We start from the raw sequence: 15,950 nt of genomic DNA, 5'->3' as shown, positions 1-15,950 counted from the left end.
AAACAACATATGGGAATTAAAGTACTCAATCCAAGCACATTTTACAAATTTTGTTTAATTTTTATAACTAAAGTACAAACAAATCACATCATAAATTTGCTTCTGAGTGGCCTATTGAAAGACTACATAATTATCCGAGTTCAATTACTACAATGATCAAGTCACTTAAGGTAACCCAGCTCCATTTTCAAGTAAGATAGATCTGCAAAAGGATGGTTAGGGACACCCAGGCTATTTCAAAGGATATTTTCCAACTACACAAGCCATAACTGTCCAGAGAATAACTGGGAATAAAAATCTGAGCAACACCTTAGATCAGACTGAGATACAATGACTAAGAATTAATCTATATTTCACAGGTTGGATGCCTCAATAATCAAATACCATTCAGGTTGCTTAATTTAATACAAACTTCCAGCTCTTGTTTATCTGTAGCGAACAGCACCACCTTTTAAAACATTAGCTGAGATTAGAAAATAGAAGGAAATAGAGAAAGCGTAATGTTAAAGGAGAAGATAATTTTCATTACGGGTTACCAGTGTAATTTAAATTGCCCACCTGGGTGAGCAAATGTATGTGTAACATACAGAAATGAAATTTAAACAAAAGTTGGTGAGGAATGAGTTGAGGGTGTTTTCAGGTACAGCTTACAAGTTACTTGCTTAAGGCCGAAGCTTCAGCTGTGGCATCAGTTGTGGAAACACGGAAACCAAGTTTATCATGATGACACTAACTGTAGTAAAGAGGATGCAGAGGAAAGATGCTCAAGAATGAGCTTGTAAAAGCCCATTATTTTCTTTCTAGATCTGTTTCTTATACTGCACTCATCACTGTGGTATCTTGAGTGCTTTCCAGTAGTGCATTAAGCAACACGACAAACATCTGTCACATGTTTGTTGTTTCACCCTCTCCCCAGAGATACAAGTGTGTGCAGTGGACTGTCTTGTTTTAATTTTTTTAATTATTATAAATACACATGCACATAACACACATTATTAAGCCTTTGTGCTAGAGAGGAAGGATCAGACAAATTTATCTTGCTCTTTGGATTAAAGCTGGTGAGCAATGCGATGTTCCTGTAGGAGTTTCTATCACACCCTTGCCCCAGATTGCTCTGTCTTCACAGATACCAAGTCAGCCTGGTCATGGGTGTCTGCAGTAGGCAGAAACCAAAAGTATGGATTCCCAATACCCTCATTTACTGTTCACGCTTAAGTCCAGGGAGTTTGTCAAGAAAGATCAAATGGAATGAGATAGTAGGATTTAAGGAAAAACACGTGCTTTGTATAACTGCAATCTCATCCCAGTATTACTGCGATTGATACAGACTAAAAGCAGGAATTGATGCAGCTTCCAGATCACTGTCACAGAATCAGAGGACACTGTGCAAGTTACGATAAAAGAGCTAGGAATCTAATGGATTGGAAAAGCCTGATTTAAACTGGAAAAAGAAGTTCTCAGAATAATGGAATGAACACCTGGGAGTTACTGATTTCCATACAGAGGGGACGTAACTGGGAAAACAATCTGGAAGCTTCAGATCAGTCAGACCCTGAACAATTGCAGATAGACAGTCTACCCATTCAAGAGCCATGAACACATACGTGGGAATCCCAGATCAATCTTGGCCCCACCAGCGTAAGATGATGCTGTTTCACATGGGGAGAGAAGCGTGTGCATGTACATTGGTAGAGAACTACCTGTGCCACCTCAGAGAAAAACAGAGCTGATCTGCCTCATCCCAAGGAGACCTCCAGCATCGCTGTGCTTCCTTCCTGTGACTTCCACTCCTCTGTTGTTCCAATAACTCTCAGGACAGTCAGAAAAAAAGACTGTTTCTCTAACGGAGGATGATTCAGGTCACATCAAGTGCCAAGAAGCTGAAGACTTGTCTTTAGGCCTCACTCACCAAAGGCAGAGATGCAGAGATCTGTGCAGCAACGTCACATTACAAAATCCACCAGTGCTTCTTTCCATACTCCACAAGGGCTGGGCTGCTTCTGGTATCACACCAATGCAATTCACATTTGGCACCGCTTTCAGCACTGAAATCTTCCACTCACTTCCTCACCCTTGTATCAGTCACAACAGTAGACATATCTGTAATTATTGCAGTACTAGAGATTTCAGAACTGAATGTTCCAGCACTGAAACCTTTCTAGCTGCCTGTTGTTCTCCTCCCACAATATTTTCCTTGAAGCACTTAAGAAACATGATCTTCAGGCCATGAGCCTTCCTCTAACATTACAGATTTCTTTACACAGAGGTGAGAGCTGCTCCAAGCATGGCAACCTACTGCCCTTCCCCAGTGAAGGCTACAGGCTGCTCTCCTGTGCACCTTAGACAGTTCAGTAAAGTCCACAAAAAAAAAAAAAAAGAGGATTGGAGCTTTCAAAGAACTCCCACCAATACTTCATTCCATGTATCCGTTTCCCTAGCTTGCCTAGGGACTCACATCTCAACAAAAGCCATCCAGCAAGAACAGCCAAAAGAGCAAAAAGTACCATGACAGTGCAGAGTAACAACACTGATAAAGCTCTTCGGAAGTCCACCAAGAACATGCCAGATACCAATATGCGTTTTCACGGCACGTAGAAGACAGAGCAGACGTACAGTCACAGCTAACATGCAGTCCAGTTCAGGATCCTAACTTGAGTAAGAAGCTTAGGAAAGCTCTAAAGGATTTCTTGAAACAAGTCTCAAGAAAAGATTGTTCTTATAAACTCAGATCTTTGTGGCCATAACATGGAATCCTCCAAGAGTTTCCAAGTGAGGAGGCAGCTAGCAGTCAAACAGTACTTTTGAATAATTGTTTTTCTTTCAAACTGAACTTACCATTGGGAAAATCAAAGACCCTGAGTGCATAAGTCAATCTAGTTTGCTTCATTTTAGCTGGTGTAGCTTATTATGCTGTAGAAATTAAGCTACACAGAAATCAAGCCATGGATGCAAATGGCAACATAAGGACGTAATGCACTTTAGCTAATCCATCTTAAAAGGTAGCTCATGTTAAGCTTAGTGATACATGAAGTTCCTAAAGATCAAATAAACTTTCTTTGTTCCAGTACACTCTGCAACAAAAAGAACTGGAACTGTGCGAGTACTATAGCCATTTTATTTTCAACTTTTGTAGAAACTAGGAGCACAGGCAAAGCCCAGCAAAGTCTCTGCAAAGGCTTGCATTGAACTCCACCGTGCTTTGGCTCAAGCATTTAATGATGTGTCGGGTTGGTATGAGGCAGCCAGCTATAGTCCCTGAAAGTCTTCACACCTGAGAATGTGCTTTTCAGCTGTCAGTACAGAACAATGCAGTCAGCAAGTCCTGCATCAACACAGCAGCGTTAGGACTGATATTATGCAGAAATGCAAAGAGCGGGCTTAACGTAAAAGGACTTTATTTTTCCTGTCAGATAAAGAGACAATATATGTAAAATATTTGGACATTTGGGGAAAGGGCAAACATGGAGAATTAATTCAAACTGTTGATGGTTTATTTTTTATTGAATCTTGTGGTCAAAATTGTTTTCATTTGCTATGAGAAAGAATCCATCATTTTTTCCAAAGCACCACCCAGAATCTGCCACTGGTGATGTTCTAACGTCCCCAGTGCCTATACAAATAGAGAGGTCAGCTGAGATTTGTAAACTAGAGATCATAAGTTTTAAGGAATTTGTTTATTCAGCCTAGAGTCTCCAAATTGTGTACAATGCCAAAATTTAAAAGTCCTTTCACTGTACTGTGTCAGGTTACAACAAAAAGCTCTCCAAACATTTGGGACGTTCAGATGAGAAAGCAAGTTGTAATTCCATTTTAAGCAACCTATTTGTCAGCACATGCAGTTTAATTATAATTAAGTACCTCCAGGAGTTATAATGAATAGGCAAAATCAAAATGATGTTTTTATACTTGTATAAACCTGCATTTAGCACGAACTAAAAGCTGCCTGAATTACACTGAAAAGTGTCAGTCTAGTATTTGCATTTGTAGCTGTACTGTTCAAATACAAACATACATAAACTGTTTCCAAAGACTTTAACATATTGACTGAATTAGGGAATTTTCATGGGAATGACAAGAGACAGATCTCTTCCTGATGAGAAGGCCACCACGTACCGAGTTCCAAGTCCCTGTCCAAAGTATGGAGCACGGGAACCGTGCAAAAGAGATCACCAGAGTCTTTTTAGTATTAGCAAAAGAACATATTTCTAACTCATCTCATTCTTGAGAAAGGGCTGAACTACATTTGCTGACATTTCCCAGAGTAATTGAGCATGCAACAAACAACCAGCATGGGAAAAAAAAAAAAACAAAACAAAAAAGTCAAATGATTGAAAGATGATAAAGTTATGGTAAAGTTGCAAGAAGTTTACAGGAAGTTTTATAGTTATAAATACAAAATATTAATGGTATTGACAAATAAAAGTATCTGATTCTTTAAGATAACCGTATCTGAAAATATTTCCAAATGGACTATATCAGAATTACAAGCTATTAGAAAACTGGTAACATTTTATGTCCTGCAAATGGAATAAGCGTTAAGATGACATGTTTGGAGTATATTTGAACTTCGCTGCCTTCGCTTATAGGTAGCTTGAAGACGGGCAAAGCATTTCAACAGGCTAAATATTTTGAGTAAGCTTTGTAATTAATATTGCATTTGATTTTTGTATAAAGATATAGATGAATGTGCAACTGGAACCCATAATTGTAGAGCTGACCAAGTATGTGTCAATTTAAGAGGGTCCTTCAGCTGCCAGTGTCCTCCAGGCTATCAGAAACGAGGGGACCAATGCGTTGGTAAGTGTTGCTCTAAACTATTTTCTTTTGTTATTAACAGTTGCAAACTTTATATTGATTATAAAGCATACAGGTATATGTACTGTAAAATAGCTATATAATTTTGAAATGCAATGGAATAATCACTTTATCACCAATAATCACTGAAACATGGAACTAGAAACTATTTTAAGTATCATCAACAGTTAAAGATTAATTTGCCTAATAGTTGCCATTGTGTTTATTGTTTGTATTGGGGTATTGCCTATGTCCCAGATACAGTCATAAGTCTACTAGAGCAGCAAACTAAAGCCCGTCTTCCCACTGACCTCAGCGAGACTTGACTCCAGCTCTGTAGGACAAAGCACTACCTTCACACAGCCCTAATCCCTGCTCTGCAGAGCCCCCTTGCACCGTCTGTTTCAGTACTCCGTTTTATGAGTATAAATGAAAGAGATGGAAACTCTGAATGCAGGTATATGATATTTGCAACTTATAAACCACTATGCTTTATTCTTTGTGCCAAAATAAACTATCAGCACCCTTGGGACCTATACAAGTATAGCATTAAGTTAAATCCAAGTGCAGTGTAAACACTGCATCTTTCCTATTCCATCCTCATTTGGGGACATTATGCAAAAGTGCCATTACTCCGTTCCTGCAGTCCTCCTTCAGCCTTTATTTAACACCTCTTTAATCGTGATTTCAATGGATGAATTGCTTTTATAGGCACTCCAGCCTTAAGCCTTAGGTTTGTCAGAGATAATAAAAACAACTATGAAATAAGGGAATCAAATATATACATCACGAGGTGATATAAGAGGTGGTCTTGAATAAGACACAAGACTGGTTTTATGCAGCCTAGGAGAAAAGCAGGAGGTTTAGATTTTTTTTTTTTTTGTCTTCAGCAGAACAGGAACAACAGAACTTCAGGTTTTCCTTTTTTTTCTTTGTGTTAGGAATCCTGCATTTGAAAGCATTTAAGGATTTCTTTATTTTGGTTTTTAATCTCTTTCAAAAAGCCTTGCAAAGGCTCTAGGTAGTCACTGCCTAACAAGAGCTGCAGGAAGGAAGCTGGGGAGATGTTGGGTCCCATCTAGACTAACTTAAATGGCTGGGCATGGCTCGCTCTTCAGGGTTCTGAGCCAAGGGCTGTAGAGCTGTAGAAATCAACCCAAAAATTCATATCTCTTTCCCAAAAGATGTGGATCAGGTCCTGAACTGACAAATTGATATAAACACAGATGTATCTGACTTTTCTCAGTTCTCTGTGCAAGACTAGGATGAATAGTTTGGAATGTAGGTAGAGGAATAGTTTTGACAGGTCAATTTTTTTTTTTTAATATCTGGGTTTTATCTAGATTTTTCAGAGCAGGTAAAGTACATTTCTGCTATGCAATAGCACTTTTAATGTCAAGACCTATGGTACTACCCAAAAGTCTCACGGGACACATTACAGCACTCCAAAGAAAAGCAGTAGAATGATACACCCTTATATCTACATGTGAATATATTTATGCATCTAAATCTATACATGAAGATGTCTGGAAAGTGAAATTTCCCTTCTCCTATTTAGGTCAAAACCAAGAATAACACCTGTGTTACATATTACACACTGACCTAAATTATAAGTACATCCCTACACTTAGTACTGTCAGCATTTCAGAATAAAGCCTGTCTTTGGGGATTTTATAACAACTTAGCCAGAAAATGTTCTTGGGGCCAGATCTTGATAGAGGTTCTCCATATGGGAGGAAATGTTTCTCAAATTTGAAAGAAATTTTTCCAGACTATTTTGGCTTCAAGGTAGAGTCAGAAAAGGACTCATTTCTAACAATTGATTGATTTTAATCTAAATTCACTAATCATTTCTGTCTCTCTTGGAGATTTTTTTTAATTTGCTTTTTTACATACTGCAAAATTAGTCTTTTCTGAAACACAGGACTGCAGATTGAAGTAATGCTGGAAAACAATTCATTCTAATAGAAGATTTGGCCAAATTGACTAGATAATGCTTAGCCCTTAGATCTGCATGGAGCTGATGTGCCTAATCCCGCAAGGAAAACTCCCACTGAATTAGAGTCAGATCCTGGAAGCATAAATGCAGTGCCTAAGCAGCAGAGCATTGCTCACATGTCTATATTGTATAATCAGGTCTTTAAACAGCAATTTGCAAGAGCTTAGTCCTGTAAAAGTCAAGGATGGAAGAGATCTACTGTGCTTCCTAATTTATTCCTTTTCTATTTCCAAATTTCTCTCTGCAACAAGCGCATTACAGCGACAATCGCTACTGTACGGATAGCCAGGAATTTTCCAGCATAAGCCTTTTCATTCAGAACCATCCAAAACACTCCACTGCTAAGTTTAGCCCCAAACAGCAACTGCAAATTTGACAAAGAAAGGGTTAACTTCTAAAGATTATTTTTTCACTTGATATTAAAACAAACATTTTCCTCATTATAAAAAAAAAGTCTTGGCCTCTTTTTAAACACATCTATGGTGGAAACAGCTGGAGGTAGGAAACTCAAGATCTGGCATGGGTATGGGAAGTGCCTTTCTTTGTTCCAGTGAAAACTGGTCTTATTTGTCTGAGCGTTGAGCCTTTGAAATCTCGCATTGTGTACATGTACAGAACACGGCACGGATTTCTTCACCAAGCTCAAGCAGGCCGCAACTAAAGACGGCTGCTGCACATACATGCACGATCAGTGTTGTGGCGTAATAAAAGTTTTTCCAGACAAAAAGAGGCAGTATCTCCTCCAGAAAATGCAAGGAAACCTTTTACACTGCAGAGAGGTAAAAGAATGGGCTGTTGCACATTTTGTATGGTTTGCAGGTGAAAAGCCTGCTTCAATGCACATTAGGAATGCTGGAACTTGGAAAGGCAGCCTGCTCCACCTCAAAACCAGGGTTAACCTGCAAGGAGAGCCTGTGGGAAGTTAATACTGCCTGAGATAGCACCAGCTTCAGCCAGTCTGATCCCCTTCCCTGGCACCAGGGAGCACAGCCAGAAGGTGCTGCTGGATGGAAAGGTAGGCAGGAGAGGCAGAGAATGGGAGCAATGGGAGCCCCTTGGGGGAGCAAGCCTGTTTCTGGGGGATCCCTGCGGAAGCACAACCACCCGTTTCCTTTTCAGGCCCATTAATCTTCTGTCCTCACCATTCCCCTGTACTTGCACAGAAAATTTGGACTCTCCCTAATGGAGCTGAAAAGATTTAGTACTTGTTAAGAGTGCTGGGTGCGAATTTTTGGAAAAACAAGAGCTACAGGCCACATTCACTGTGTTGGTCAGCATTATGTCAGATCATGAGAAATCTTGGTTGAAAAGCAGAACAAAACATTCTGGGTTTTACCTGTACAAAATAAACAAGACTAAGCAGTACTGTGGAACTGAAAAAATAAAGTTGGAATGCATATGGATCTCAGTGGCTGCAAAGACAATCAGCATGAAACAGATTTTTTACAAAAGTTACTTAGAAGTATAATAGTATTCCCATTAATATCCATAGAAGCAGTACCTAGCTCACATAAGCTTTTTTCTCCAGCTTTTAATCAAGTGCAAATAACTTTACAGTTTCTTTGGACACAAGACAGCAACAGTGAACTGCCATGATTCCATTTGAACTAATTTCTCTTTTTTTGATAACTCAGACATCGACGAATGCACCCTGCCTCCATATTGCCACCATCGATGCGTGAACACTCCTGGTTCCTATTATTGCCAGTGCAATGCTGGTTTCCAGTTAGCATCTAACAACCACACCTGTGTAGGTAAGAACTTCTCTGCCTGAGCTCACTTAGTACAGATACAAATACTGACCCATGACTTGCCACCATTGAAATTTAAGTATCTTCATCCCAACTTAAAGAAAATAAATACCAACCAGTAAGAGACACCAGGTGCTGTACTGAGAGGCTCTCCTGCGAGTGATCCAAGAAGTACAGGAGGGTGAGAAATAAAATTGGAGCCTTACTAAAAACCTGTTATTTTGTTGGCATAGCAGGTTTCTGAGTAGCATCTAGTTTGGCAACTGGAACCCTGGAGGTTTACAGTCATTATTTAATCTGAGATTTAATTATTCTTTCATTTCTGGTGGGTCGCTTTGCATTATCATTGGCTTTCATGTTATTATTCCCAGTTCATGCAACACAAAGGCTGAAACTGGAAACCAGGGAAAGCAATACTATACCTCTGCAGTTAAGTGTAATTATCCTCAGCCCATAATAAACGTAATAAGGAAAAAAGCATCTGTGTCACATTTGAATATCTAGAAAATAACACTAAAAATTAAAATGAGGGGCACTAAGGAAGAGTGACCCTTTAGAAATGATCCTCCCTTTAGAAGTACAACACTAAGGGAAGCCTTGCAGTAGAACTGTAAGGCTGCTGTTAAGTTGGAAATCATAAGTTCTGTTTTCTAGAAGAATTAGATACAGTGACAATAAAAAGGTCTGCTGAAGTGCAGAGAGAATGACCATAAAAAAAAAAATCAAGACTTGTCATGGAGATGGTCAGAAGTTCTCTATGGCTATAGTTTATACGCAGATATATAAAATCTGTATTATGTACGTATTTATAGAGAGACAAAAATCAATCTGGCTTTTCCAGCTTCTACCATTACTTCCAAGCGTTGCCATATCTTATCAAGTACCCTGGAACACTTCATAGCACTGAAGTAAGAGGAATTTCTTGTTTTTCACCAAATGATAGGATAAAAAATTGCACATGGACACAACAAAACCATCTGACAAGTTGTTACTTATTTGGCCCTTTCCGTGGCTCAGATGCACAGTGTATTCTTTCAGTGACACTCACAAACCCGCGACAGCTCCAAGTTTGCTAGGTGCTTCACCAAAACACCCCTTCTCTGACTTGCTGGCCTCCCAGCCTAATAAGGCGTACTCCCACCAGGAAAGGTGAAGTAAATCTTCAGGAGAAAATTTGTAAATGAATGGTTGCTGCATCAGGACAGACTTTCACATCTGCAACAGTCATCTGGCAGAAGTGATACTTGACAGCTGTACCGATTACATTTGTGTTACAACTTTTGCATATATTGAAAGTGGGTCAATATTTCTTGGAAGGAAAACAAACAGAATTGTGGCTCTGGCTAGCTTGCTTATTTTTTCTGGTAGCATTGTCATGATGTACATTCTTTGCACTGTTGCCAGAAATTAACTAAAAGGAAGAAGAAATACCATCATAGTCAGTTTTCCCCCATTACCATTAATTTTCGGGACTAGAAGGTTCATCATATAGAGGATTAATATCCTCTTCATTGGTTTAGTTTTTGTGAATGCCTAATCTTAGTCATCTTGTCAGTTTTTAGGTGTATCTGTAAGTGACTGAGTGTTGCTGACATTTGTAAGCATTTGCAAAAGCCATGAGCTCAAGATATTTTTTTTTTTTCCAAATGCAGCTCTCTACTAATGGTTATATCTGATAAACACAAATATGAATGGAAAACATGCAGGGGAGGAATACAAGGGAAAACACACTAAAGTCTACAGAGTGAATGACAGAAGAGCAGCAGTTAGTCAACAGCCTATAAAAAACAAGGGTTAGATTCCAGAGGTGGTTACAGTTACATAAACTTCCCATTAAAAATTGCTTCTCTTCTCATACCATAGCGTTCTCACATATGTTCCTGGGATGGACACATCGTGGAAAAACATCTAGCACAGAAACATACCTTCGCCCAATATGGTCTAGGCCTTAGAGCATTGCAAAACTCTACTGGCCTCAAAGGCTCGTGTTATAATTGTAATGGAATTTAAAAGAACAAATTTTAAGAGTAATAAATAGCTCAAATAAATCTTAACCACTGCATGCTGAGAGGTCTTATCAGTATGTGTTCCTTATATCAATTATTTATAGAGACTTGGCATTTCGTACCTGAAAAAAGACGCTGGAATGTGGAGTTTAATAGCCACACTAAACATTTTTGGAAGAATTCATCACACATTAGAATAACTCTCATTCCTGGAAAAATACTCTTTTTCTACATGGAATGTAAAGCATAGATCTAACATTGTTCCAGTGACTGCAGATCTATATTGATACAGGCAACTGAGCTTCTGCTAAGCAATAGACCCAGACTAAGGACTAATCCACTTAATCAGCCTAATTACCAGCTACACAAGATAAAGATCTGTAATTTTTCCTTTCAGACATAAACGAATGCGATGCCAATAACCCGTGTGCACAACAGTGTTACAATATACTGGGTTCTTTCATCTGTCAGTGTAATCCAGGATTTGAGTTAAGCAGTGACAGAATCAACTGTGAAGGTAAGCAATTTTTTTTGTCTTGGAAGAGCGATTTTTTTTTTTAATTATTTTCCCAGAAGTCTTTCTGTGAACTAAGGGATATAATTCAAGTGGAGCCACACTGTGGGTACAGTTTGTAGCCAAAACCCTTAAGATTTATTTTTTCATGTTGCAAACGTGGTTGCTAATACACACCTTAGTAGCTGCAGCTGCATTCGGGTACATGTAGATATGGGTATCTCTCTTTTATAGTAAGTGCAAAACAGGACAGACATTACTACATGTCAGATCACAGCTGGGAAGAATAAGGCTTCTGAATACTTACTTCACAAACTCACTTGAGTTGTGTGTGGTCTAATGCTGATGACTATTAAATGAATCAGAAAGGAATGCAAACCAAAAACAAGTGCAATTTTGTGTGTTGTTAGGCTCCTCTGAAAATAAAACCTCAAATTTTTGATTTTAAGGAAGCGACAATTGTGCTTTTGAGGTGCTTTCAAGCCTGCGTATACAAACAGCATGCCTCCTGATGATTATACAATCAACACTTTATTTCCTCTGCCAGAGTCTCCACAGGGCTCCTCTAATCTCCTTTTGGACACATGATGATCTCACCCTTAGAGCCCATATCCTTTCTACCAGTCTTTGAGCCAAAGAGGTCTTTTTGGTTTACCACTGCCCTCCTAAACAAGCCAGCAGAGCTATTACAGATACTCCCTCTCCAAGCTTCTTAAACTAATCCCACTTGCAAGTGAACAGAACAGGGAGCAGCAAGTATGCAGCCTCCAAGGACATCCCTGACAAAAACCAAGAACTGGGCTCAAGCCTCAGAGGTGGTAGGCAGGAGGTTATGCTGTTTTCCAAGCCATTCCCTAGTTTTGATAGGTTTCACTTAATTTCCAGTTAATGGCATATACTGTTACATTCCATTTCACACTACACTTCTCTAGCAAGGGACTGACGGTTACACAAGAACAAAAAAGCAAGAGAATGGTATACACTGAATATTACTGGAAGACAAAAAAATAGGCCTTACCCTTTTTCCCAAAGAGCTACTCCATTAGGGTAGGGCACAAATACAAAGGGAGTATTTTTGCCTCACTAACTAATCTCACATCTGTGGTTTTTGTGAAAGTAATCACATTTTGGAATACTAAAAGTATAAATTCTTTCAGGAGTTATTTTCCCAAACCTGTTCTGAAGTCTAATTTAGCTTTTGCTTCCTCAAATCCAAATTTCTCATTTTGGCTGATTACTGATAAAACAGAAGTAGAACTAGCTCTTCTGTTTGCAACTTTGAGGCATTAAGCAGTACATTTCAGTTTTTTGACAACTTATTCTTTTTAGACAGAATTCATTTTTTTCATGTTAGAACCAGCATTTAGCTATTCTATTTAGTTCTGTAATGAAGCAGACGTTAAAAAAATAACTGTGAGCTCTTTTGCTGTCTGCAGACACTGATGAATGCAGAACCTCAAGTTATATATGCCAGTACCAGTGTGTCAACGAACCAGGAAAATTCTCGTGTGTCTGCCCTGAAGGATACCAGGTAGTAGGAGGCAGAACATGTCAAGGTAAGTGCCCTCAGCTTAGCAGTCTCAATACTGCATTAGTAACACCAGCATTTCAGGCCCAACTAAGAATGCTTGCTATCTAAGTGTTTATATTTCATGACAGGATTACTATTATGTTAGCAAAAGATACATTGATAAAGCATTTGATGATTAATTGCATCTCTTGTCTTAATTCATATTTGAATCCTTCAGCTCAAACTCTAAGTTCTTCAGATTCCTAGGACAAAATTCTAGTTTTTGCAGCCCTCAGGTAAAACTTGTCTTACATGTCTAGGTAGTGAGTCTAAGTTTCAGATATAAATATCTCCAAAAAATAATCAGGCCATTTTTTGCAGACACTAAACATGGCACTATATCATGTTTCATTTTATAGAGGTTCCTAAATCCAGCCACAGTAGAAATGAAATACATGTTTCTTCTGATAACAGGAGAAAAAAAAATGCAAGACTTGAGCAGCTTCAATAATTTGTGTTTAGAAAATAAGTGTTCTGGTCAGATGCCACCGAATGCCAGAGTTTTAAAGTTTGTGTTTTTTCCTCAGCAGCGCTAAGTGTCTCTGCATCTTATTAGAGAATATTGCAGAACATCATATTAAGTGCACAAACCATTGCTTATGTAATCCAGAAACCAATTTAACAGTCATTTTTAGAATTAAATAGGTGTGCTAATTATTGGCAAAAGGTATGAGGAAATAACTCAAATTTTTAATTAATGTTTTTTATAAAACTCAGATTAGTTTCTTTCCCTTCTTAAGAACAGCAGCTGATACTGAACATTGCAGAGCAGTTAGCTTGACCATCTAAAAATCTGTTTGTGCATTCCGAGAGATTAGATTTGATTAAACCCTTTCTGTGACTGTATTAATTTCAGGAGACCATATAAGTAGACAGCAGTGGGGCTCTGGCACTGACAGGATAATAGAGCATTAATACAGCACAAGTCTGACAGCCCCCACCTCCATCCAGGGTTGTATTTCCAGGCAAAAAAGGAAGCTCTACTTTGCACAATAAGCAAGTTCTCATTATTCCTTTCAAAGCTATTTTAGTTAAAATGTAGCCTTTAACTAAGCATTTTAGTTAGACCATGAAACTCAGGCAATTAAAAATGAGAACCTGCAAAAGGCAGGAAATCACAATTCTTCCTCAAAACCTTTTTCTTCTGTCTACAAGATACCCTCTGGTATAAAATCATTCTTTGCTAATTAGAAACGTCACAGTATTTCTATGGTTGCATTACACCTGATTAGTATGTTTCTTTAGTCCACTAAAAAAAATCTTCAGACTTAATTAACACTCAAAACAAATTTATTCCATTTCTGCATAGAGAAATCCTTTATAGCCAGGCCCCAGAAAAGCAGGTAAAGAACACTGAAACATGTCGGGTTTCAACAGACAAGCAGGTGGCTTTTTTTGGGTTGTTGTTTTGAGGACATTGTGTTTGGTTTTGTAGCAAACTCATTTCCATCTGCTTTGACACAGTCCCTTTTCCTTCCTCTTAGATATAAATGAGTGTGAGACTACTAATGAATGCAGAGAGGATGAAATTTGCTGGAATTACCATGGAGGATTTCGTTGTTACCCAAGAAATCCTTGTCAAGAGCCTTACGTCCTTACATCTGAGAAGTAAGAGAAAAATTAGTCCTTTTTTTTTTTTAGGATCATCCTCAAGAGGCAACATGATCAAATACAACAGAAAGCAAGTACCATTTGTTTGCAACTGTCACAGTTTCATCCGTTTCTGTTTTTCAGCCGCTGCGTCTGCCCTGTTTCCAACGCCATTTGCCGAGAGCTGCCTTACTCTGTTGTGTACAAATACATGAGCATCCGTTCAGACAGAACAGTGCCCTCTGATATCTTCCAGATTCAGGCAACCACTATTTACCCTAATACTATTAACACATTCCGGATCAAGTCTGGAAATGAAAATGGAGAATTTTACCTGAGAGTGAGTATTGGTGGGAGCTGGGGCCTGAGCAGGCTATAAAGACCACTGGTGCTATCCAGGTGTTATAGTGCCTTGCCATTTTGACAAATCTATCAGCTCTTCCTGTAAGAGTATCACAGCATCCTAAAGTTTATCAACTTTTTAATACTTCCTTATTAAATGTGCTTGGCTTCCAAGTTTTAAAGTGCCTTTTACTTCTCTACCTGAAAACTCTGATACTCAGACTGTTCCTTTCAAATGAATACAAAGCTTGTAGCGATCGTGAATATTTAGCAATCCTGACACCCGTGTCATACAAATGAGATGCCTCCATGCTTTTCACAGTCAGTACCAACACCCCATATATATGTATTTAGGAGAGGATTATAGAAGGATTCCTTGTACTATCGCTTTTATTAGATTTCTCATTTTTGTGAAAAAGTAACCAATATTAGCTTGGGATGGGACACCAACTTCTAGAGGGCGAAGTTCAGGCCAACTTGCAAGGGTTTTGTGTTGAGACATACTTAAACCTTTATTTTCCCCGAAGTGCTGCAACTATTTCAGAAAACCATGAAAGTTCAAATGACTTACAATAGCAGTATTTCCTGTGGCATAATGCATTCAAGTAGATACACATGAATGAAAGTGTCTATAACATCTGCTTTTTAAGATTTTTTTGGAAGAAATCTGATTTTCTTGGAAGCTTGTAATATTTACGAATTCCTGGGAAATCCTTTTTGCTTCATATGTGGCTTTACACTCAGTAAAACAGAATCAGCACCAAAAAAATTCAAATCCAAAATATATTTAATTGGAAGGTTTTCACTTTTGTTTATTTTTCTTGGCATCTGGAGATTAGGGGGGGGGTTGATAATGCATCCAAAAAGCACACCAAGATATGGCATTGCCTGTTTACACCATGTTTCCCCAAGACGGGAACAAGGAACTACTCATCTGTATCTCACTTGTTCTGGTATAACCTATAAGCCAGTGCTTTTCCCTGGCTTTATTACACATTGAAACCCCGTATCTACCCCCAAAATACAAACAGTTATTTGCTTAAAAACAGAACAAGATCACTCCAACTGTAGTTTGGGTTAGACCCCAATCTAGCCTTCGGACTTTCTTTTGGCTAACAATTCAGTCTTCTGTTGCCACCCGACAAGGAATCGCAGGCCTTAAACAAGGAAGCATGTGTTTATTCCTGCCAAGGGACCGCAGTAAACAAAGGCTTACTTAGAAGTTAGTCCTATTGTTTTAGTAAAAGTCTGAGCCAGGTCTCAGATACAGCAGATGGATTGGATTCATCTGTATACAATACTCATTTGACACAGTGAGAAAATATCTGTAGTAGATGAAGGGACAGATGGAGTTTACCCTTTTATCATCATCTGTCAATTACAG

The 15,950-nt window shown here is 38.6% G+C and overlaps 1 protein-coding gene across 1 annotated transcript in view; it reads left to right on the top strand.

The window, feature by feature from the left end:
• EFEMP1 (EGF containing fibulin extracellular matrix protein 1) overlaps nucleotides 1-15,950 on the top strand; it is a 49,530-nt gene that overhangs the window by 31,763 nt on the left and 1,817 nt on the right. The window contains exons 5-10 of the mRNA XM_082305222.1: nucleotides 4,675-4,797; nucleotides 8,428-8,547; nucleotides 10,948-11,067; nucleotides 12,501-12,620; nucleotides 14,119-14,242; nucleotides 14,369-14,564. Coding sequence (XP_082161348.1) covers nucleotides 4,675-4,797; nucleotides 8,428-8,547; nucleotides 10,948-11,067; nucleotides 12,501-12,620; nucleotides 14,119-14,242; nucleotides 14,369-14,564 — 803 coding nt within the window. The remainder of the gene's footprint in view (nucleotides 1-4,674; nucleotides 4,798-8,427; nucleotides 8,548-10,947; nucleotides 11,068-12,500; nucleotides 12,621-14,118; nucleotides 14,243-14,368; nucleotides 14,565-15,950) is intronic.

The sequence above is a fragment of the Platalea leucorodia genome (genome assembly GCF_965183815.1).
Source record: "Platalea leucorodia genome assembly, chromosome: 3".
Classification (NCBI taxonomy): Eukaryota; Metazoa; Chordata; class Aves; order Pelecaniformes; family Threskiornithidae; genus Platalea; species Platalea leucorodia.
The sequence above is the reverse complement of the archived record's forward strand: the minus strand, read 5'-3'. Positions and strand labels throughout refer to the sequence as shown.